Source organism: Mauremys reevesii, linkage group 3 (genome assembly GCF_016161935.1).
Source record: "Mauremys reevesii isolate NIE-2019 linkage group 3, ASM1616193v1, whole genome shotgun sequence".
Taxonomy (NCBI): domain Eukaryota; kingdom Metazoa; phylum Chordata; order Testudines; family Geoemydidae; genus Mauremys; species Mauremys reevesii.
In genome coordinates this window covers 122,343,582-122,366,966 of record NC_052625.1, presented here as the reverse complement: position 1 = coordinate 122,366,966, position 23,385 = coordinate 122,343,582, and the positions used below count along the sequence as shown (strand labels likewise).

Genomic DNA, 23,385 nt, shown 5'->3' with positions numbered 1-23,385 from the left:
AGATAAACCTAGAGGAATTTTTATTTGGTTGTTTTTGAAGCTGTCTTTCTCTATCTCTGAAACACAGTTGCTTGTGTTTTCCTCACATACATAGCACTTTTAATTTGCTGCTTCACTTTTAGGTTGTTTATTTTGGTGACAGCATGCATTCAGATATTTTCCCAGCCCATCACTATAGCAACTGGGAGACTGTCTTCATCTTAGAGGAGCTTAGTGGGGACGAAGTTATGATTCCTGTGGAGACTGAGTCTGAGCCCTTGGAGAAGAAAGGAAAATATGAGGTAAGGGTTTCTTGCAGCTGTTTCCTTGAACTAAAAAAAAAAAAAAATGAAAAATAAAAGGTTAGAAATAATTATAGGACCACCTGAACTAAGTAGAATAAGAAGAAACCTACTAGTAGTGATGCAAGTCTTTTGGCAGTGCCTACATTTTTCATGCCCATTCATGGCTGTATCAAAATGATGCCATCATATGACAACTTGACATCATAAGGCCTCTATTTACAGCAAGGCAGCACTAGTGCCCTATGGGCTCCCATTTCCTGACACTAAGGCTACGTCTTCTCTACCCGCCGTATCGGCGGGTCGCAATCGATTTCTCGGGGATCGATATATTGCGTCTCATCTAGACGCGATATATCGATCCCCGAATGAGCTCCTGTCGACTCCAGAACTCCACCAACCTGAACGGCGGTAGCGGAGTCGACCTGGGGAGCCGCGGACGTCGATCCCACGCCGTGAGGACAGTAGGTAATTCGATCTAAGATACTTCAACTTCAGCTACGTTATTCACGTAGCTGAAGTTGCGTATCTTAGATCGATTTCCCCCCGTAGTGTAGACCAGCCCTAAGCTAGCTAAACTGTGGTTCAAGAAATGTGGGCTTTAGATTTTCATTCACATGAACCTTCCCTGCTCCCATGGGCCAAATCTCTAAACCTGCTTACCTTCAGCTCCTGCAGTGGAAGCCAGTCATCTGAAATGAATTCAGGTGTATTCCACTGTGTATGACCACAATCTGCTGATGTTTCCTATTCACAAAGGGAAGCTTCTCCGAGGTTGGTCAGCTACAGCCCCTTAGACAATCATCTTAAATAAATAATAAAAAAACACTTTAAGTTAAAGGTAGCTGGGAAGAAGGTCCATTGATCCATGCCAGCACCACTATCTGCCCGAAATTAATCCAAACAAATGCAGGGAGGATTGGGCTGTGGCCCCTTTCTTCTTTCCACTGATCAGCAGAACTGCCAGGGAAGAAAGAAAAGAGCATGCCGAACCTATGTAAAGGGTGGCAGAGCTGCACCTGCAGCATACATCCCCATGGAACTGCAGGAGGTCTGCTGCAGCAAGGCTCCTCTGTGTACCTACCTATAACACAGGCACAAACTAGCCCTACACTTTAAGTGGGAGTGTGCCTCCCAGTCTGGGTAGAGAGACATACACTAGCTCTGCTTGAGCTAGCACACTAAAAACAGCAGAGTGGATGTTGCAGCAGCACAGATGTCAGCACAGATTAGCCACTTGAATACAAGCCCTCCCAACCCCCTGAGTCTTTATTTATTTATTGTGCCACTGCCTGTACCACAATGTCCACATGCTATTTTTAGTGCTCTAACTCCAACAGAGCTAGCTTGTATCTATGCCAGAATGGGAGGCACCCTCCCAGTTGCAGTGTAGACATGTCGTACTGTTCTAATATTCTCTTACATCTTCCTTAGAAATTAGTGAGGTTAGAACTGTTTAGCTTCTCATGTTCTCATTTGTGGGGGGATATTTTCATCTAAATAGTTTTTTAAATGATTTGTTTACCTGCCTGAAACCGAGTTTTTACTAAACAAAACATTTCAATGACAATTCCAATTTTTTAATAAATTTTGCAGAAAATTTTGCCAAAAAAAAAAAAATTGATAATACACGTCTTCCCCAATATAACGCAGCCCGATATAACATGAATTCAGATATAACGCAGTAAAGCAGCACTCCGGGGGGGGAGGGATGGCTGCGCACTCCAGCGGATCAAAGCAAGTTCGATATAACGTGGTTTCACCTATAACGCAGTAAGATTCTTTTGGCTCCCGAGGATAGCGTTATATTGGGGTAGAGGTGTATTTTGAAAAGGCCATTTTTAATGAAAAATCTGTGAAAAAAATTTCAACCTGTTCAGTTTTGAATGTTTCTTCCTTTGATATATTCCTAAATACATCAGTGATACCCTTCTGACTGAGGATAAATAATGTTTTGTTACTTTGTGAAACTGTATTTTGTAGGGAGAAGTATTTCTTGCTATTCAAAATATAATTTGAGATGGGGACTAATACTAGTTCAGATATCTTTTTGTTTTTAATCTGGCCATGTTGCATATTCAAACACCCATCCACCCCCATTTTTGTTACATTTTGGAGGGAGAACAGGGGGAAAGGGTGTAATGTGAAAAGTAGATACTGAAAGATGAGTTTGAGTGAAATGGAGTAAAAATAAGGATTGTTTCTCCACATGCCCTCCTTTTATTATAAATATCAAATATATTCCTCTGAACTACACTGCTTTCTAAACTGAGTTCAAAGAAGGGCATCAAAGTCAGTGAATAAGTAAAACAAGTCATTAAAGTTCAGGTTCTTTCCTGTGTCACAGAGAGGCAGGAAGGAAGGCAAACACAATCTTAAGTCTTCTAGCAAGAGGAATGCATTACTTAGTAAAAAGAGGAAAAAAGAAAAAAGTCATAGCTCTTTGTATAGGTTGTTAGAAAAATATGGATTGTATTTATGTTAATAACGTTTTAAAAACTACAAGCTTTACTACACAAATTCCATCTGTCTCCTAGGTGGAAACTCTGACTGCACTAGTTTTTCAAACTAATCTTTACAGCTTTTTTTTTTTTTTTTAATTCACCACAACTAAGACAGGAACTGCTTGGTAAATGGAAATTACTAGTGATTCAACCAAGTCTTCTCAAGTACGTTAAATACGTAGTTGGGATGAATCAGAGATTGTACATTTACTTCATTAAAACAAAGAGCCAACACTTATTCACAGTTCCTCTTCCTGTAAGTTTCTCGGAACCATAGCATAGGAAAAAACTCTTAGTATGCAAATAAATTTCCTAGCATTGTATGATTTTTGGCTTTTATTTATTTTCAGTGGATAAAAAGCATGTGACCTAACATCTGGTTTGTTCTTCAGAAGAAGCACTTTCTCTGTATTTGCAATTATCAAGTAGGAAATTGAGACTTTTAGATAAGAATTTGATGTTTTGCTAAAGGTGTAGTATCTGTGATAATAGTATGCAGTGTCTCCATTAAATGCCATCTCTCCCACACCAAATCTATGTTCAACTTATATCCACTGCTGGTGACAGCAAGTAAGCAAAGGCAAAATGAATTGTGTTGATTAAAGGAATCTGAACTGAGGGGGCCCATGGAAGGTCAATGGTATTATTGTATTGCCGTGCTGTTCACAGGGGTCTGGACAACAGATCACTTCCATATCTCTGCAATTGACTGCACAGGACTAATTTAACAGGACTAGTTCAAAACAATTCCCCTCAGACTCCTACAAAGGTGGTTGGGTTTTTGGGGTTTTTTTTTTTAATTGTCCTAATCAACCTCTCCTATTAACCTTTGGGTGAAATGGGGCGAAAAGCTGATTCAAAGCTTTCACACAAATTCAGTTTGTGTGAAAACTGTGTTCAAATAAATTGTGGCTTATAATTAATAATAATAATAATAGTTCTGGAATAGTACCCACAGTGTGCGACATGCTGTATACACATATAACAGAAGGTGCATACCCTGTGGCTAAGAGCTAATAATCTTTACAAAATAAAAATGTTCTTACCTCCAATTTAAATAAACTTGGTGACTTTCCCCAATTTTTAGGTGTTTACATGAAGTGTATATAGTTGAGGGACAACCCTTTTTCTAAATCCAAGGCTTTGATCTAAGACTGTCATGGCTTCTTTAAAGGATGAGGAAGTTAATGCAAGGAATTTACAAGGGAACAAGAACAAAAATTTAGTCCCTGGCCTCTTTTTTTTTTTTTCTGCTCTCAAATGACTAATGTGTTTTTGGACCAAAGTAGTTTATGCCTGTTGTCTTCAGTATCTTTTTTTGCAGGTGCTCAGCATCTTGCAGGATCAGAATTCATGTGATTAAGGAAATTATTATTGTAATGTTACATCTTCTTTTCATCTTGATTCACTCCCCTTATATTTTTTATAGAGACTTTGTAAATGATGTTTTGTTTATTTCCCATTCTTTCCTCTTTCTGTCTTCTCCTTTTCTGACCCATCATACTCTGGTGGAAAAGGCTGGCTCCTACTGAAATCCTAGGGCAAACACCAGCTGCGAGTATATTCACAAAGAAAATACAAATTTAACGAGTGCCCTTTTGTTCCCAGTTATATATAATGTTTCATCATTAAAAGAGTTAGAAAATTAAACAAAAAATTCCCGTCACTCACAACCTCAGCAGCTAACAATTTCCATTTTCATTAGTTATTTTGTCTTTATGCTCATAACTAAATTTGTCATGCAAATCAGATGTAAAGTTGTGGTAATAGTTGTAGGTTTTTCAAGTGTGTGTCATAACAAAATTAGCAGTTCAGCAGCAAACAACAGAAATTCTTCCTGCAGCTCCTCAGTTAGTTACAGCGTATCACAAATAACTAGTGTGTGAAATTAGGATGTCCCTAGGTTTGGGAGGTTGGTTGGTTGGTTTGAGACTTTTTTTTTCTCCTTCTGTATTTTGAAAGTGTGGCAGACTCCCATCAGTGAAAACTCTAAAGACAATTGGAATCTGTCCCAGAATTTTGAAAGAAATGAACTCTCAGCAGTTCCTCTGTGTGTAAAAACTCTTAACTATAGGAACGCATGTAGTGACAGGAAATTACTGACAGATATTGTGGACACCAGCAGTGAGCGGGACTCTGGAAACACTCATTTTACAGAGAGGTTGTCTAATAGTTAGTTGGGGTTGCAAGCCAGGTCCCATGAGTTTTATTCCCAACACTCCCTCTGAGTGACCTTGGGAAAAATCACTTAATGTCTCTGTGCCTGTTTACGCATCTTTAAAACGAGTATAATAACATTTACAGTAGCCACCTGGGTGGGATGTTGTAAGGCTTAATGAATTTATGTCTGTGAAGCAATATAATGTCCTTGGGTGAAAGGAATTATTATATTAGTGCATAGCTAATGATTTATTGGACTGAATGGGAATTTTGTTTTAGAAATATCTAGTTATAGTGGTCACTAGTCAAACAGCTGACATTTACACAATATTATGGGCTTTTTCCTGTGTTTTCTAGGCCCACATCCCACTGCTGATCTCAATGGTCTGGCCTGCAGGATCAGCCTGAGAGAGACCAAGAGCAGGCCTACCTGCTTCAGGCAAGGCCTTGGGCCTGCCTCCTGTACTCTCATCCCTACCCTCAGTAAGATCACATCCACATGCCTTTAGTGAGCCCTAAACTTGGTACTAAGTGTCTGGAGAATCAAGCCTTTTAAAGGTACTGTAAGGCTTAATCAAGGATTGTAATGTTAAACTGATGTCTTTAGACTTACATAGTATGGACCTGATCCTGCAGACACTTACCCCTCTCAGATGGTGTAAATGGTCAGAACTCCACTGAAGTCAATGGAGCGCTGACACTTTACACCAGCCGAGAATTTGGCTCTTTGCACTGTACTTTGAGGGCAATGGGACTATTCACAGTAGTAACCACTATGCTCAGTATCAAGTGTTAGTGGGACCAGGCCCTGTGATGGGTAAAAGACAATGGTGTGGCATAAACATGGATTCTATATTTGATAACCAAAAGATTGACACAGCTGGGAAATAATATTACTAAAAGATGTAATCATGGTACGTAAACAAGACACCTATAGATTTTGCTTTTCTAAATGTTTGATTTTCAGTTTCATTTTTTCCATCATTCCCATTCTCCTTTTTGAGTGTTTATATCTGTTTTCTTTAACTCTTCACTATACTGACCAAAAAAAAACCCTACAACTCCGCTCCCTTACTGTTTTTATTTGCTAATCTACCATTTACAGATTGAGAAGTTAATGTTTCACCCATGTTTTAGGACTGGTTCCCATTCAGGTCTTTCATATCACTCAGAATTTGGCCATGTTCATCATGGACTAAAGACATCTTATTAAATGTAGGGCCAAAATCTCTTCTGCCATCTTCTTTTGACTAATCAGCTGATGCATAGCAGCTGTAAATAGTCAGATGAGAATCCCTCCACCAGTGAGGTGCTCTCAGCTGGAGTACAGCAGGTAGAGTTTGCTCCTACAGCAACTGCTCTCAGCCCCCAGTATAGAGGGCATGTTTGGAGAGGAGGAGGGCAGGGCAGAGAACAGCAGCATTCCACCAGTTTTTGGCTGACATATGATTCCTTAGGGACCGGTACAGGACTGATATAATTTCGAGCAGACCCTGGGCTGCTTCAGCTCAAGACTGGGGCTGGAGTAGCTGTGGTTTCAGAATCAGGGATCTGTAAACAACTTTCAGATTCCAAGCAGATCTTGGCACAATGAGAATCTAGTCCAAAGGCCCCTCCATTTACTCTTTTCATTTTAATATATAGATTGTAGAAAGAGCGCTACTTTGTAACTGCAGTTAATAAAGGCAAAAATGATATTAAGCATTCAGGAAGCTTTTCAGACGTTTGGGAAAAATAAATGTCTTGAATAAGCGGTCAAGAGGTCCTGTCAGAATTATTGTAATCAATGGTGGAATAGTATGGCGCAGTATTTTGAGGAAGCCTCTGAAAGACATGACCAGAAATCTGTATTTGGGACTTTGAAGGTCCTACTTAGATATTCATTCTCATGGCTTCTGCCAGTTAAGGACAAAAATGGAAAATATTAATAGGATATTGATGCACAACTTGAGCACTGGCATGAGCACTCTTGTGAATTAATAACTAAATCCCCACCAAGATGTAAACTACAAGTTAGTCCAAAAATGAACCCAAATGAAAATAGGCTGGTAACATTAGAGGACGTGATATTTGTGGCTGAAAAGTTACAGAATGATAAAGCGCCTGGTCTTGACAAAATTATATCAGAACAGCTGCAGAGTGGAGGCCCGGATTTAGTTAACTGGTTTTACTGAGTTGCCTTAACAGCTTGGGAAACTGGTCACTTTCCAGAAGGTTTGGAAAGAGGCTGCGTCATCATTTTTTCAAAGAGTGATCAGCTTGTTTACACAATAGAGGAATAACACCGCTGTCAGTCCCAGGGAAGGGGTTTAGAATTATACTACTGAACTGACTGAAATACTGTCCCAACCCAAAAATGAGAGACGACCGCTGTGGTTTCCATACAAACCATGCTATATACGTTCTGTGGAATGTTATTGGCAAACCAGACTGACAAAAGGAAGTTAACATAGCATTTATAGACTCAGTGCATCAGCCACTGTTGTGGATATTGCTGCACCAGTCCAAGGTGCCTCAGGACTGCGTGTACCCAGTGGAGGAACTGTACCATGGTTGCATTACAGACTTGTTTTCAGTAAATCAGTGGTACGTCAGGGATGCATTCACTCACCAACCTTATTTCCTGTTCAAAGAGACTATCTGACCACAAAGTTGATTGAAGCCAAAGTAGGAGATGGAAAGTTAAAGATTCTTTAGAGGATCTCAAGTATGCAGATGATATTGCCTTACTTGGAGAGATTACTGACCAACTACAGCTAATGCTGGAAGAGCTGAGAAAAAATTAGGTCCCTGCAGCTGTGCCTGCTGAGTCTCCTGATAACCTAATGAGCTTTAGTGGGTGAATACCTTCTTCTGATGCATCGAAAAAAGTGAGTATTCACACACGAATGCTCATGCTGCAAACATCTGTTAGTCTATAAATTGCTGTACAGGCAGCTTACTTTTCCAGACTATCCCCTCTGACCACTGATAACCTAATGAGTCAGCCAGGCTGCCTGCCGGATGCCCTGCCTGACTGGCTGAGGAAGTCAGCAGGGTGGTTTTTAAACCCAGCAGCAGAAGTAGGTCATTAGCTGCTCAACACACATGTCCATGGACTCTCTGCCTCCCTGTGCTCTCTTCACTCCAAGCCTGCTCCTGCTTTGCTCCTTCAGTGCTTCAGCCCAGATCCTACCCTGCACCCATCCTTTTTCCCATTCTTTCCCAGCCCTGCTCCTGCCTTCCCTGAGTCCTGGTAATCCGGCTTTGTCCCTCGGCTCTGATTCCTGGCTCAGACTCTGTCTCGACCCTTGGCTCTGGCATTCGGAGTCTGACTTATGTTGTGATCTTCAGCTCTGATCCCCAGCTCTGATTCTGCTTGAGTTTGGGCTCTGGCCTTTGGACTCTGAGCACTAGGCCAGACTCCTGTTCCAACCAGTAGGCCTGATCACCTGCGACCTGATTCCCTGACAGACTCTGTGGGACTTAATATCAGTGGTGATAAAATAAAAGCTGTGGATGCCTCTTATAAAACAGAAAAGAGTGATTTGCTGTCATGCACCCAGGTGGCAATAACATTGAATGGATTAATAGTTTTACATTAGGAGGGTCTATAACTGAAGAAATCATGTCAGATCAGTCTTGCATCAATGACAGTTCAGTATCTTCAGAGGCATCTGTGTGGGTGGCAGGATGTCTGCGTGATAATTAAGATATGAGTGTTCAATGCAGTACTGATGACAACCCTGCTATAGAGCAGAAACATGGCCATAAAAAACAGCTGAGGAGAGGAAATTAAACAGTTTTCAGTTCAAAAGTTATGGTGTATCTTAACATCCATTGGTTTGATTTTATTTACAAATGAGGAGACTTAGACAATCCCAGAAAGTTGCAGTCTTGCACCAGTTGAGAACAAGTAGACCACAATGGTAGGGTCATGTCCAATGTACAGAAGAAGGTACGCTTTTACAGTATGTTTATAGAGGTGAGGTGAAAGGAAGGAAAGCACAAGGCTGACCATGAAAGTAGTTGGAAATGCAATTTTTGAGAGTTTTAAGATGCCTAAAACCTCCCATATTGACTGTTGCTGAAGGAAGAAGACTTGCAAGGGATGGGTCAAGATGGAAATCCTTTCTCCACCATAGCCAAGTGGATCTGCTGCTGCTTCTTAGGATTTGAGGCAAACTGTTGCCGTCCATATGGCTTTGGAGGTCAGACACTGGTTCTTAGAGGCTGTGGGATTTTTGCAGCTCGAATTGACATAAACAACATCTAAGTTCCTGTCAGCGGTTTACTAGTATATTTAACAGCAAAAGTGAATGAGCAAATCTTTTTACTGCAGAAAAAAATCTTATAATGTTGATTTATCTGGGATAAATGAGGGGTGAGTATAAATTGCTAATGTGGCACCTCTTCACTGTCAATCTTTCCTAAACACTCTTTCTTTTGGGGTGGGAAGGGAAGATAAATGGGTGAGTGTTTTCCTGAAGAATCCTCTGTTTTACTGCATGAAGAATATAGGATGGTAGTGAGTGACAGGACTGCAAACTGTTAGCCAGGTTCTGAATAGTACAGCCCATGGATATCAACCAGAAATCTTTCACTCTGCAGGGGGAGCGTATGGAGCAAAAACATTTCTACCCCATTCCTACTTCCACCCCCACCCCACCCCACCCCCAAAAAAAAGACTGCTGAGAAGAACTATTCCTGGGCAGGGGGCCTAAGAACAATGCATGCAGGCAAAATGTTTTTACGCATAATCCATTGGCTGGGCAATGATCCTGTCCACAATAACCACACACATTACTCATGATCGTACTAAAACTGCCTGTGCATTGAGGCTGTGTGTGGGGCTGCAGCGGGTCAGAGTATGGGTGCATTCTAATGCTGGTTTTTGCCTCCAATTTTTTGAACCATATGTGGGGGTATTAATTACTAAAGGGTGTCCCAGATTCACTTAGCAATTAAAAGTTCAAAGAAGGCATTGTACTTAGGAAAGTACAATGCCTTCCAGAATTTGCTGCCATATAAGGGGAGCAAACCCAGTGCTTACATTCTGTAAGGGTGTGCAGCGTACACTACTTAGAATGGCTAAGTAGCTCCATTGCCAGGTGCTGGTGCTAGTGAGTGCTAGCAAGAAGCAGCCCTTGTGTACAGGAGAATGCAGGGACTGTGATTGTGTCCCATCTGTGTGCAACAGACACAACCATGTTGGAGGCTCTTGGGCCTTCCTCCCTTTTGCATTCATGTGGAAGCCTGACAAAATCTGCTAGAGCTGGTTGACTTTTTATTTTTATTTTTTCTTTTGCAACAAAAATCCCTTTTTACCAGCTTTAATTAATTCCGTTTTTACTGAATGATTTTTTTATTCATTCAAGATGTAGCTTTCAGATGTTCTTGTTGTTCTTACTATAGGGTTTACAGGGAATATCTGTAACTTTGCAAGAAAGAAAGAAAGTCTGGGATTATCTCTGGAGCGAAAGCTGACATTTTTATTTTATTCATACTGGACCAGAGAGAAATTAAATGTGAAGAATGACTCAAATATTTAACCCACAACCTGTCGCTGAAGAGGATTTTAATTAGGCATTGCAGACACCTGTCTCTTCTCTTATCCCATTGCTGCTCTGTGGTCTGGTTTGTTTGAAATGCATTGCTATCATCACTCTTGTAATGGATGTGCAGGTGTGTCTATCACATAAATTACTTCCAGGTCTAGTATTAATGAAAATATTTGTTGGCAGTCCCAACTAAAAGACTGAAGTATGAAGACTTAACTACTCTTACCCCCTATTGGTGGTCACTCTACGTCAGACTTGCGGGCACACTGGTGATATGGTGAAGTGAAATCCTGTCTCACTGTTGCTTTCTGCTTTCCTGTTCTATAGTTAGAGGATTTCTCTTTCCAGGATTGCCAATCTGGCACTCTTCACAAGCACCAATAATTTTTAAAGGCTTCATGGTTATTGGCTAATAGAAACTTTGGGAGGGTGTAATTTGAATCCATAGCCAGGGAATCTTTATATGGTTTCAGTAACATGTAAGATCAATAACATTGACCTTTCCTTAACTGCAGGCTGAGTCTCTTCCTAGTCAGATCAGGAACTCTGGTAATCAGGCATTTGGGGATGAGACTGGGAGCTTCTTAAGCATACTCACAGAATAACCCTGGTGTCTTTTAATAGGGGTACAACTGAAGGGCAAAGCTTGGGAGTTCTCAGATTTGAGATCAAGGTTTGGTTTTACAATCAAGGCATCCTTTTCATTTGGAGATTACCACAGTGGGAAAATAATAAAATATGAGGACAGAAAATCCCCTAATATGTGGCATGAAGGCAGCCATTATATTTAACAATTTTTGTTTTGTTTGTTTGTTTTTAGTTCTGTTAAGAAGTTTGGGCTCTAACCCTAAGCCTTGTTCTCTCCCTATAGAGCAGTACAAGGGAGAAATTCCAGCTTCACGATGGAGCAGTTCTCTCACTTGAAGAATGTCAGTGCATTTCCTCAGATTACAATTTAAATTGCTTAGTGAATCTGGCATAAAGGTCCACAGAGACAGGAGTATGATCTTTTCCCCCTGCCAATAAGCAGGGCCCTGACCTGTATACAAAGGCTTGTATGTGCTTTTTTGAATAATCAACTGGATAATTGGTATGGCCCTCGTGTGCTTTTTGCACCTTTCCTCCAAATGGAAAGTGAATTTTCATTTGATAGATAATCTAAACTGAACTCTAAATTTCCCTTAAAGATTTTCTTGGAAAGATATTATTTGTGTACAAAGCAAACCAAAAAAGCTGTCTTAATGAGTGAACAAAAGAAGAGCTCAGCTTCTGAGGGACCTGCTGTACTTGAAAACTAAAAGTGTTAGCTATCTCTGCTCGTTCTCAGCAACGGAGAGAAACAAATATCTAGATCTGAATATGCCAATCAAACTCATTTTTTTCCTGCAAAATAGATGCACTTAGAGAAAGTAGCACCAAGGAGTGCTAAAAAAATTATCCTGGTTTGCTGAGTCAGTTCAAACTGTTGAATCAATAGATTTATCTTGATCAAAGATTGTTGGCATCTATCGGTATGTCTACACTGCAGTTAGACAATCGTAGTTGGCCTCTGCCAGCTGCCTCAGGCTCACAGGGCTCAGGCTGTGGGGCTGTTTAATTGTGGTGTAGATGATTAAATTTAGAAGTATGAACAACAAGGGTGATGTCGTGTGGGAGTCTGCTACAGACCACCAGACCAAGGGGATGAGGTGGACGAGGCTTTCTTCCAGCAACTAACAGAAGTTGCTAGATCACAGGTCCTGGTTCTCATGGGTGACTTTAATCACCCTGATATCTGCTGGGAGAGCAATACAGCAGTGCACAGACAATCCAGGAAGTTTCTGGAAAGTGTAGGGGACAATTTCCTGGTGCAAGTGCTGGAGGAACCAACTAGGGGGAAAAGCTCTTCTTGACCTGCTGCTCACAAACAGGGAAGAAATAGTAGAGGAAGTAATAGTGGATGGGAACCTGGGAGGCAGTGACCATGAGATGGTCGAGTTCAGGATCCTGATACAAGGAAGAAAGGAGAGCAGTAGAACAGAGACCCTGGACTTCAGAAAAGCAGACTTTGACTCCCTCAGGGAACTGATGGGCAAGGTCCCCTGGGAGAATAACATGACGGGGAAAGGAGTCGAGGAAAGCTGGCTGTATTTTAAAGAATCCTTATTGAGGTTGCAGGAACAAACCATCCCGATGTGTAGGAAGAAAAGTAAATATGGCAGGCGACCAGCTTGGCTTAACAGTGAAATCCTTGCTCGTCTTAAACACAAAAAAACAGCTTACAAGAAGTGGAAGATTGGACAAATAACCAGGGAGCAGTATAAAAGTATTGCTCAGGCATGCAGGAGTGAAATTAGGAAGGCCAAATCACACTTGGAGTTGCAGCTAGCCGGAGATGTTAGGAGTAACAAGAAGGGTTTCTTCAGGTATGTTAGCAACAAGAAGAAAGTCAAGGAAAGTGTGGGCCCCTTGCTGAATGAGGGAGGGAACCTAGTGACAGAGGATGTGGAGAAAGCTAGTGTACTCAATGCTTTTTTTGCCTCTGTCTTCACAGACAAGGTCAGCTCCCAGACAGCTGCACTCTGCAGCACGGTATGGGGAGGAGGTGACCAGCTCTCTGTGGAGAAAGAAGTAGTTCGGGACTATTTAGAAAAGCTGGACGAGCACAAGTCCATGGGGCCGGATGTACTGCATCCAAAGGTGCTAAAGGAGTTGGCCGATGAGATTGCAGAGCCATTGGCCATTATCTTTGAAAAATCATGGCGATCGGGGGAGGTCCCAGATGACTGGAAAAAAGCTAATGTAGTGCCCATCTTTAAAAAAGGGAAGAAGGAAGATCCAGGGAACTACAGGCCAGTCAGTCTCACCTCAGTCCCTGGAAAAATCATGGAACAGGTCCTCATGGAATCAATTCTGAACCACTTAAAGGAGGGGAAAGTGATCAGGAACAGTCAGCATGGATTCACCAAGGGCAAGTCATGCCTGACTAACCTAATTGCCTTCTATGATGAGATAACTGGCTCTGTGGATGAGGGGAAAGCAGTGGATGTGCTATTTCTAGACTTTAGCAAAGCTTTTGATACAGTCTCCCACAGTATTCTTGCCAGCAAGTTAAAGAAGTCTGGGCTGGATGAATGGACGGTAAAGTGGATAGAAAACTGGCTAGATGGTCGGGCTCAATGGGTAGTGATCAATGGTTCCATGTCTAGTTGGCAGCCGGTATCAAGTGGAGTGCCCCAAGGATCGGTGCTGGGGCCGGTTTTATTCAATATCTTCATTAACGATCTGGAGGATGGTGTGGACTGCACCCTTAGCAAGTTTGCAGATGACACTAAACTGGGAGGAGTGGTTGATACGCTGGAGGGTAGGGATAGGATACAGAGGGACCTAGACAAATTAGAGGATTGGGCCAAAAGAAATATGATGAGGTTCAACAAGGACAAGTGCAGAGTCCTGCATTTAGGACGGAAGAATCCCATGCACTGCTATAGACTAGGGACCGAATGGCTGGGCAGCAGTTCTGCAGTAAGGGACCTAGGGGTTACAGTGGACGAAAAGCTGAATATGAGTCAACAGTGTGCCCTTGTTGCCAAGAAGGCTAATGGCATTTTGGGTTGTGTAAGTAGGGGCATTTCGAGCAGATCGAGGGATGTGATCATTCCCCTCTATTCAGCACTGGTGAGGCCTCATTTGGAGTACTGTGTCCAGTTTTGGGCCCCACACTACAAGAAGGATGTGGATAAATTGGAGAGAGTCCAGCGGAGGGCAACAAAAATGATTAGGGGGCTGGAGCACATGACTTACGAGGAGAGGCTGAGGGAACTGAGATTGTTTAGCCTGCAGAAGAGAAGAATGAGGGGGGATTTGATAGCTGCTTTCAACTACCTGAAAGGGGGTTCCAAAGAGGATGGATCTAGACTGTTCTCAGTGGTAGAAGATGACAGAACAAGGAGTAATGGTCTCAAGTTGCAGAGGGGGAGGTTTAGGTTGGACATTAGGAAAAAAAATTTCACTAGTAGGGTGGTGAAGCACTGGAATGGGTTACCTAGGGAGGTGGTGGAATCTCCTTCCTTAGAGGTTTTTAAGGTCAGGCTTGACAAAGCCCTGGCTGGGATGATTTAGTTGGGTTTGATCCTGCTTTGAGCAGGGTGCTGGACTAGATGACCTCCTGAGGTCCCTTCCAACCCTGAGATTCTATGATTCTATGTTCAGGCTGGAGCCTAGGCTCTAGGACCCTGCGAAGTGGGAGGTCCCAGAGCTCAGGCTGCAGCCCGAGCCCAAATGTCTACACTGCAGTTAAACAGCCCCTCCGCTTGAGCCCTATAGACCTGTGTCAGCTGGCACAGGCCAGCTATGTGTGTCTAACTGCAGTGTAGATATATCCTGAGTCTGTCTTCTGTTGTGGTCTCAGTGTGTATTGTCAAATTTCTTCTCTCCCATGGTTAATTGCAATGAGAGATTATCAGGGGTCGTGACATAAATGTACCTGACATGACCCCTATTGTGATCAACAGTTATTCCAACATGTTCTAAAATTGTAAGAAAGCAGTTGAGTGTAAAACGAGGTGCAAAAGTTCACAAATCTGGAGGCGTATGTTGAGTTGTCTGCTGTTCTCTGCTATGATGGTCTTTGCACACAAATGGCTTTTGCAGATTTACTGTAGTGTGGTTTGCAATTTTGCTTAACTTTTTGCAGAGGCCTGCTGGAGTTTTTTCTGACTGCTGTGGTAGAATATGGCATCTCTGAAGGTGAATTGCAGAGCAACAATAACAATAAAATCAGAAAAAATGCTTAATACACCTCTACCCGGCTATAACGCGACCCAATATAACACAGGTTCGTGTATAGCATGGTAGCAGCGGGGCTCAGGCAGCGCTTTAACGGGTCCGGGGCTTCGGTTGCTGCGGGAAGTCCCGAGCCCTTTAAATCACCGCTGGAGCCCTGTCGCCGCTACCCCAGGGCTGCGGCCGTGGGGCTCGCCGGCGATTTAAAGGGCCTGGGGCTCCCCGCAGCGGCTGGAGCCCAGAGCTCTTTAAATCACTGCTGGAGTCCTGCCGCCCCAACTCTGATATAACCGGGTTTCAGCTATAACGCAGTAGGGATTTTTGGCTCCCCACGACTGCGTTATAGCAGGGTAGAGGTGTACATGTTAAGTCTTTAAGACTTATAGAGAGAGAGAGACTATCAGATCTTCACTTTCTGTGAGAGGACCTAAGTAGTAATTCCCAAGAGCAGGGAAGGATGAAGGAAGGATGCTGAATCTTAGATAATCAAAGTAATATTTTCCCTGTGGTTACTCCAACATTCAGCATACATTCTCTCCTAAAGTGAGAGAAGGAAGAATGGTAGCTGAGGTTACAGCCTCATGCATCATGATGTCTCAGGTCCTCCAGCAAAGAGCAGGAAGTGAGGTATTCATATTACCCTTAGATGGAAAAACAAATTGAAGAAAACAATGTTTAAAGCAGACTTTATATGTCATAGAGAACCAGTTAAGAGCAAATCTGAAAGGTTTGGGGCGGTTTTGGTGTTTTTTCCCAGTTTGCTTTTTCAGTCATGTTGCTTGTAAGAAATAATAGTTTTATTAAGAAAATAGTGGATAGCTTCAGAACTTCTTAAAATAATATTTGTCGGCTAAATAGAGAAGGAAGATACAATATTGACTAATTATAATGATTGAGTTTATGTTGGGGTTTCTAATTTTATTTATTTATTTATTTAATTTCAGGGACATCACCCAAAAGCTCCTTATTCAGTATCTAAACAGTGGGGCTCTTTCTTTGTGGACAGCATCTCAGGACTGGAAAGTGCAGAGGAAACCTTAACTAACACATGGTCTTGCAAATGTATCAGTGCTTATAGCACTATTGCAATTCCAAGACTTGAAGCAATATCAGGTAAGGAAGACTGTTCTTATTAGTGAATATTTAAAGTGTCCAGAAGTAATGCTTTTACATTGTAGATATTACCTTGAGATAAAATCTATTTTCAAAACTCATCAAAACTAATTTTCCTGATAACACTCAACAGTAAACGGCCAGTCACTATAATTATTTTGATGGTTATTTTCATAATAGTTGTAGGCTGGACTAGTTTGGTTTTCATGGGTGCCTTTAAATATTCAGACTTTTATCTGATTCTCTTTGATTTGACAATGGGGCTGGACGTTTACTGAAGGATTTCTTCTATTTCTTGTTTTTTGCCTGGTCTTTCTCACAGAATTTTGCTACATCTGCTGTTAGTGCAGAAGAAAACTAGGAGATATACACACAAGCTAAGTTAGCCTTTAAAAAAAAGCCAAAACTATTTGTTTGAGTTGATTTATCTTTTCTGGATCAGTTCACCTTCTCTTTATCTGCAAAACAGGCCTGTCACCAGCAGTGGCAGTATGCTTTAACCCTCACCTAAAAGGGCTCCCTCTCTATAGATGAGAGGCAAGTTCAGAGTCAAGGTTCATGCAACCATCTGTCTGTCTATTGAGACTGCCAACAAGGGTGCCAGTTGTGGTGGATTTTTGATATTATCACATGCCTAACAGAACCAAGACTGAGACCACTAACTCATTTCATCTTGTTAACCAAACAGCATCTTATATGAATAACTTTGCATTCACAGTAGACTTGAGCTGGATTCAAAAGGTTGATGACCTACTAGTAGTGGTGAAGAGTTCTGCTTCCATTATCAATCCTAGTCTAACCCATTCAATTTCCATGCTGAATACTCTTAACTCTTCGTATCTTAAAGGAGTACATAGGTCATTGAATAAGTGTTATGATTAATTCAAAAAAGTGCACCATTTAAAAGCCTCTTGGCTCAGTGTTGAGTCTATTTCATGCATAAAACGAAAGAATAACTAGTCTGAGAGAGAATTCCAGAGTTGCCAAACAAAGTTAATCCTACAGCCATTGCCAGCACAATAAGCTGAATTACTACTCACACTTACAAAGGTCGATAATGTTTAGGAATCAGCTAAAGATACCACTGAATAGTTCTGTGCCACTATAGTCTGAGAACGCAGCTACATTATAAGGATATTACAAAACAATTAGCCTAATACAATATAACTTAATTATATTCTATCCTTTTCTGCATGGCAAAGTTTCTATCATTCCAAAGGTAAGTGGCCCAATTACCTCTAGCCATGAAAAGAACTAGGGGAAAGGAAACCTCTGTGAAGTTCCCCTCACAGCGTTTTCCCTGATTCATTCTAGTGGGTAGGGTTTGCGTACCCTTTGACAGCATTTTTGTCTTTGGATACAATGGGTCCAGGGGAAATCTGCAGGGTCGGCCCTGTTTTGGGGCTACTTTCCCCACTCCAGTTCCCTGAAGACACAGCTCTTTTTCCTGGGCTGGCAAAGTCTCGAAGGGAGATTTCCCACTTCAGATGGTGGGGGACAGCACAAAGGTTAAGGCTGCTTTGCAGGCCTTAGAGGGCAGTGCATTGCACTGCACACTGACTCTCCCTCTCCTAGTCCTTCTCCACCTGTGGATTCTCAACACTGCAGAGGGCTGGATCCTGGCCACATAGGGCGGAAGGATTGTGTGTCATGGAGCAGTCCCTCATTGTGATAAATTTTAGGGGAATGACAACTCTGGCGACTAAAATGTAACTCAGGCACATGAGCTAAGGGAAAGATCAGAACCAACATTTTTAAACTTGTAACTGTGCACATTATAGTAGAGGATAAGTAGAACTGTATAAGAACTTTATACACTTCTTCAAAGAGAGTTTTTAAAAGGTCCATTCATTATTTGATGTTGGGGAGGTCCTGACCCCACTGCAGTGACTTGTCTGACTGACTTTAGGGCAAGCTGTGTAAGTCTTGTTTGTCTTGGCTGGCCTAACCTTGATTTTTTTGGCAGAGATTGTAAGTTCTGGCTTTGCTGCATTTGTTTTGGAATAACTAGCTAGACGACCAGCTAGACGTGGTTGATGTGCTCTGGAGTGCTTTCTTTTTCCCCTCAGGTATTGTAAGTGCCAACAGTATGCTTGGTCCTGTCGTGTCACAAACACATTGGCCATGCCTGAAGGACATTATCATTTAAAAGCAAAGATCTGACAGAAATGTTCATGGAAATCCAAAGAATGACTTTATCACAGGCTGGCTGGCCTTTAAGGGTTCAGCCTGTGACAGATCAGCTACCCTCCCTCACCACCAGCTGATCCTAATTGGCTGGAGATCATGTGGCTCAACTTAGATATCAGACCCAGCTGCTGGGGGAGAGCTGGAGATTTCCATAAAGAGCAAGGTGAGCTTAGCTGGAGTCAGGAGACCCAGAAGAGAGGAGATGGGGCGGGTCTTCTCTCTGAGAAGCAGCCTGAGGGAAGGCTGAGAAGTGGAAAGGAGAAAAGAGCAGACAGGGTGAGCTGGAAGCCTGACTGGAGGCAGGTACTCGGATGAGCTGCAGCCTGCCTGAACTCCTGTGGGAGAGGAGGAGTGGGCCAGCCCCTGGCTATTGAGGTTGTTTGAGGCATAAGAGCAAATGCTGAGTCATGGAGAAAGACTATGAAGGCTGAACTGTGCCTGTGAGGAAGACAAGGCCTGTTGGGGCTAAAGATTCAGTTCTCACATTTTTAGTTGGATTTCAATAAAGAATTTTGCCTCCCTGGAAGGAGCAGGACTTTGCAAAGTGGTCTGGCTGGAGGGACAGGACACTTGCAGCTGGAGAAGGCCAAAAGACATGGGGAAACTGAGGTAAGGGTTCTGCAATACCACATCTGGCCAGTAGAGGACAAACTGAAGTGGCAACTCTGCCAGAAACTTGTGTACTGTTTTTTCATAGGTTCATAGATTCTAGGACTGGAAGGGACCTCGAGAGATCATTGAGTCCAGTCCCCTGCCCTCATGGCAGGACCAAATACTGTCTAGACCATCCCTGATAGACATTTTTCTAGCCTACTCTTAAATATCTCCAGAGATGGAGATTCCACAACCTCCCTAGGCAATTTATTCCAGTGTTTAACCACACTGACAGTTAGGAACTTTTTCCTAATGTCCAACCTAAACCTCCCTTGCTGCAGTTTAAGCCCATTGCTTCTTGTTCTATCCTTAGAGGCTAAGATGAACACGTTTTCTCCCTCCTCCTTGTCACAACCTTTTATGTACTTGAAAACTGTTATCATGTCCCCTCTCAGTCTTCTCTCTTCCAAACTAAACAAACCCAATTCTTTCAGCCTTCCTTCATAGGTCATGTTCTCTAGACCTTTAATCATTCTTGTTGCTCTTCTCTGGACCCTCTCCAATTTCTCCACATCTTTCTTGAAATGCGGTGCCCAGAACTGGACACAATACTCCAGTTGAGGCCTAACCAGCACAGAGTAGAGCGGAACAATGACTTCTCATGTCTTCCTCACAACACACCTGTTAATGCATCCCACAATCATGTTTGCTTTTTTTGGCAACAGCATCACACTGTTGACTCATATTTAGCTTGTGATCCACTATAACCCCTAGATCCCTTTCTGCCGTACTCCTTCCTAGACAGTCTCTTCCCATTCTGTATGTGTGAAACTGATTATTCCTTCCCAAGTGGGGCACTTTGCATTTGTCTTTTTAAAATAGTGAGTATTAATCCAGAACAGGGACAATATTTTAGTAGAATTGGTTGATACGTCTTAAACATTTTTTTTTCCTTTAAAAAAATGACTTTTTTACCAAAACAAAATTTTCCATCAAAAATGGTCAGCATTGTTGAAATTTAACATTTTATCACAAAAGCTTTTGGGGTTCTAAATTTTCATCAAAAACCCTATTGAATATGTTATCAATAACTGGGTTTTGTAAATGAAATTTTTCTATAATGTTTTTTATCATTTTTAATTTTTTAAATAATTGGGGAAAACATGAAAAAAATGGGGGAAAATATGGGTGTGTTTTAAAAACTTTTGAAACAACAGCAACTTTTGAAATTTCAATTTTTCTCATCAAAATAGGTTTTCAGTTTTTGACCGGCTCTACTATGCCTTTTAGGAGTTATACCTAAAGATTTTACATATATAAAAGTAAATAGTTCAGTAATCAGTTAGCAAAATAGCTACATTATAAGAGCATTTATCGACAAGTATTTATAGGAAAGGTCTTTTAAAGTAGGTGCTGCTGCGAGAGCTTTTGCTTTATCCCATACAATCAAAATATAAAGCTAGTTGCATGTTTTAATGGGTAAAATGAGTACTTTGCTGAAGAAAATAGTTTGGTGGCATCTTTCAGTGATGGTGTCATATCTCCTTCAAAAAGAGTTTTGCTTCATCTCTATCCCCATTTTATTATTATAATAATCTATATATAGCTATCTTTCTATTTCAGTAAAAATCATTGTTCTTTTTACTTCACTATCCTCACTTTCAGAGATACTGAGGTTTTAAATGACAGTGACATGGTGTGAGTTCAAGAGTGGGGACAGAAATTCTAAATTCTAAGCTTGGCTGTGATACTGAGTATGTCTACACAGCGATAAAAGACCCATGGCATGGACGTGGCTGGCCCAGGTCAGCTACTCAGGTTCTCAGGGCTTGGGCTGCGGGGCAATAAAATTGCAGGGTAAACTTTTGGGCTCAGGCTACAGCCTAGGGTCTAAACGCATGACTACACTGAAATTAAAAAATAGCAGTTGGCCCATACCAGCTGAATTGGCATTGCAGGACTCGGGCTAAGAGGGTGTTTAATTGTGGTGTAGACATTCGGGCTTGGGCTGGACTCAAGCTCTGGGACCTGCTTCCCTCACAAGGTCCCAGAGCTCATACTCCAGCCCTAGCCTGAACATCTACACCTCAGTTAAACAGCCTCTTAGCCCGAGCTTGAGTCAGCTGGCACAGGCCAGCTGCAGGTGTTTAATTGCAATAGACATATGTAAGACCCCGCAAGGGGAGAAGGTCTCAGAGTCCAGGCCCCAACCTGAGCCTGAACATCTGTGCTGCAATTTTATAGTCCCACTGCCAGAGCCCTGCAAGCCAAAGTCAGCTTGCCTGGGCTCTGAGACTTTGTTCTGTATGATTTTTATCATGGTGTAGACACTCCCACTGATTCACTAGCACTTACCCTCAGTTTCCCCATCTGTAAAGTAGGAATTGCTACGTATTTTTATTATGTATAAATAAAATGTTACTTAAAACATTTCCTTCCAGATTCAGATACTTCTCATCCTCGTTTTCTCTCCCTTCAACTCTCCCCTTTTTTTCAGACTAGCTTTTTAAGATGTTAACTTTAATTAATTAAAGTTAACTTTTGTTTTTTCCATTCTGTCTCCCACCATTTGTACCAGCTTCAATGTGGAGCATCTTTGGTTGCTCCTCCAATCATCTGGCTGAAAACGACAGCAGATAATAGTATGACCATCCCATTCTCTTCAGCAATAATCTGGGTTGCTCATTGGTTAAAAAAGAAAATATTCTCTTACTTTGGATTTTAGCTGATTCGATCATTGCCTCTTAAAATAGGACACCTGTCTTATTATTCCTTAATCATAAAGCAAAGAATCATAGAATATCAGGGTTGGAAGGGACCTCAGGAGGTCATCTAGTCCAACCCCCTGCTCAAAGCAGGACCAATCCCCAACTAAATCATCCCAGCCAGGGCTTTGTCAAGCCTGACCTTAAAAACCTCTAAGGAAGAAGATTCCACCACCTCCCTAGGTAACCCATTCCAGTGCTTCACCACCCTCCTAGTGAAACATTTTTTCCTAATATCCAACGTAAACTTTGTTTATTATTAGAATTGCCCAGAGGACCAAAAAAAAGTATTATGTGGTGAGCCCCGGGTATCTACTTTAATTTGCAATGAAACTGAAATAAAACTGTGACAGTGTTATTTTAAGATATTATCATCTTGACTTTTAAGCATTTTTAAGGAAGTCTTAACTAAATAGGAGAGTTGCATTCTGAATTGTACCTTTGATAAAATAAAGGGGAACTGAGATAAAAAATAATTATATTTATATAGCAGCTCAGCTCAAAGGGGCAGAAATCACTTCTATGAGCTAATTCTCACTTGCTTCCCCTAGTAGGTAGGGAACTATTTTGAAGATGTGGAAACTGAATCATACAGAGGTTAAGTGACTTGCCTGTGGTCTCACAGAAAGTGAGAGGGCTGGAAAAAGAATAGGAACTGGATGCCTTGACTTGCAGTCAAGTCCCTTAACCAGGTGGCCAACCCTCCAGTCTGTGCTCTGTCTTTGTGTCTTTCCCCAATTTCAATCTCCGTCAGTTTCCGGTCACATACTCCAAAGAGAAGAACGGTGGAGGCCATATTTTCAAAAGCAGCCTCCAAAATTATATGTACAGGTTTGCATGCCAGTTTGTACATACAGATTAGTGGCTTTGCATGTCTGAGGTTTTGCATAAATCTGGGTGTGTAAAATATCACCTCCTTTTTCAGAGGCTGGGTTTCAGTCACCTAGAAAACATGGCTCTGACATCTTGTGTGGTATGAGGAGGCTCTCATTATCACTGTTTGCTGTTGACTTTTGATCATGTTACTTATTATCCATTTAAATATATACATGTCCTGTTTAGTGTAGCTATTCCATCAACAATAGCCAGTATTATATATGGAGGATGTCAGGTCTAAACAATATATTACTTTCAAGCAAAGTATTTTCTTATTTCAAAAAGCCACTAAATGCCAAACCATTAGTAGTGCCAATGCCACTGTTTTAAATTTTGACCAGGAGACTAATATTTTTCTTGGTCCCAAGGTCTACAGCAGTGGTATAAACTATCATGATTTTATTGTGAATCTCCCTATATTTGATGTTTATCTTATAGCCCCAGCTTCCAGAATCCTGTGATTATATAAGAGTCTGAGACTGAGTTCTCTCACTCACTCACACTTTTTAAAAAATTTCTAGCTCTCATGGTTGCAGAGAGAAGCTTGAAAATGTGAAACCTAAAGGCCCCAAGCCCAGAAGCCAAATAAAAAGAACTC

General features: G+C 41.6%; 1 protein-coding gene across 1 annotated transcript in view; it reads left to right on the top strand.

Annotated features, from left to right (window-relative positions):
- Nucleotides 1-23,385, top strand: part of LOC120400755 (dermatan-sulfate epimerase) — a 267,676-nt gene that overhangs the window by 159,047 nt on the left and 85,244 nt on the right. The window contains exons 10-11 of the mRNA XM_039529703.1: nucleotides 123-281; nucleotides 16,194-16,362. Coding sequence (XP_039385637.1) covers nucleotides 123-281; nucleotides 16,194-16,362 — 328 coding nt within the window. The remainder of the gene's footprint in view (nucleotides 1-122; nucleotides 282-16,193; nucleotides 16,363-23,385) is intronic.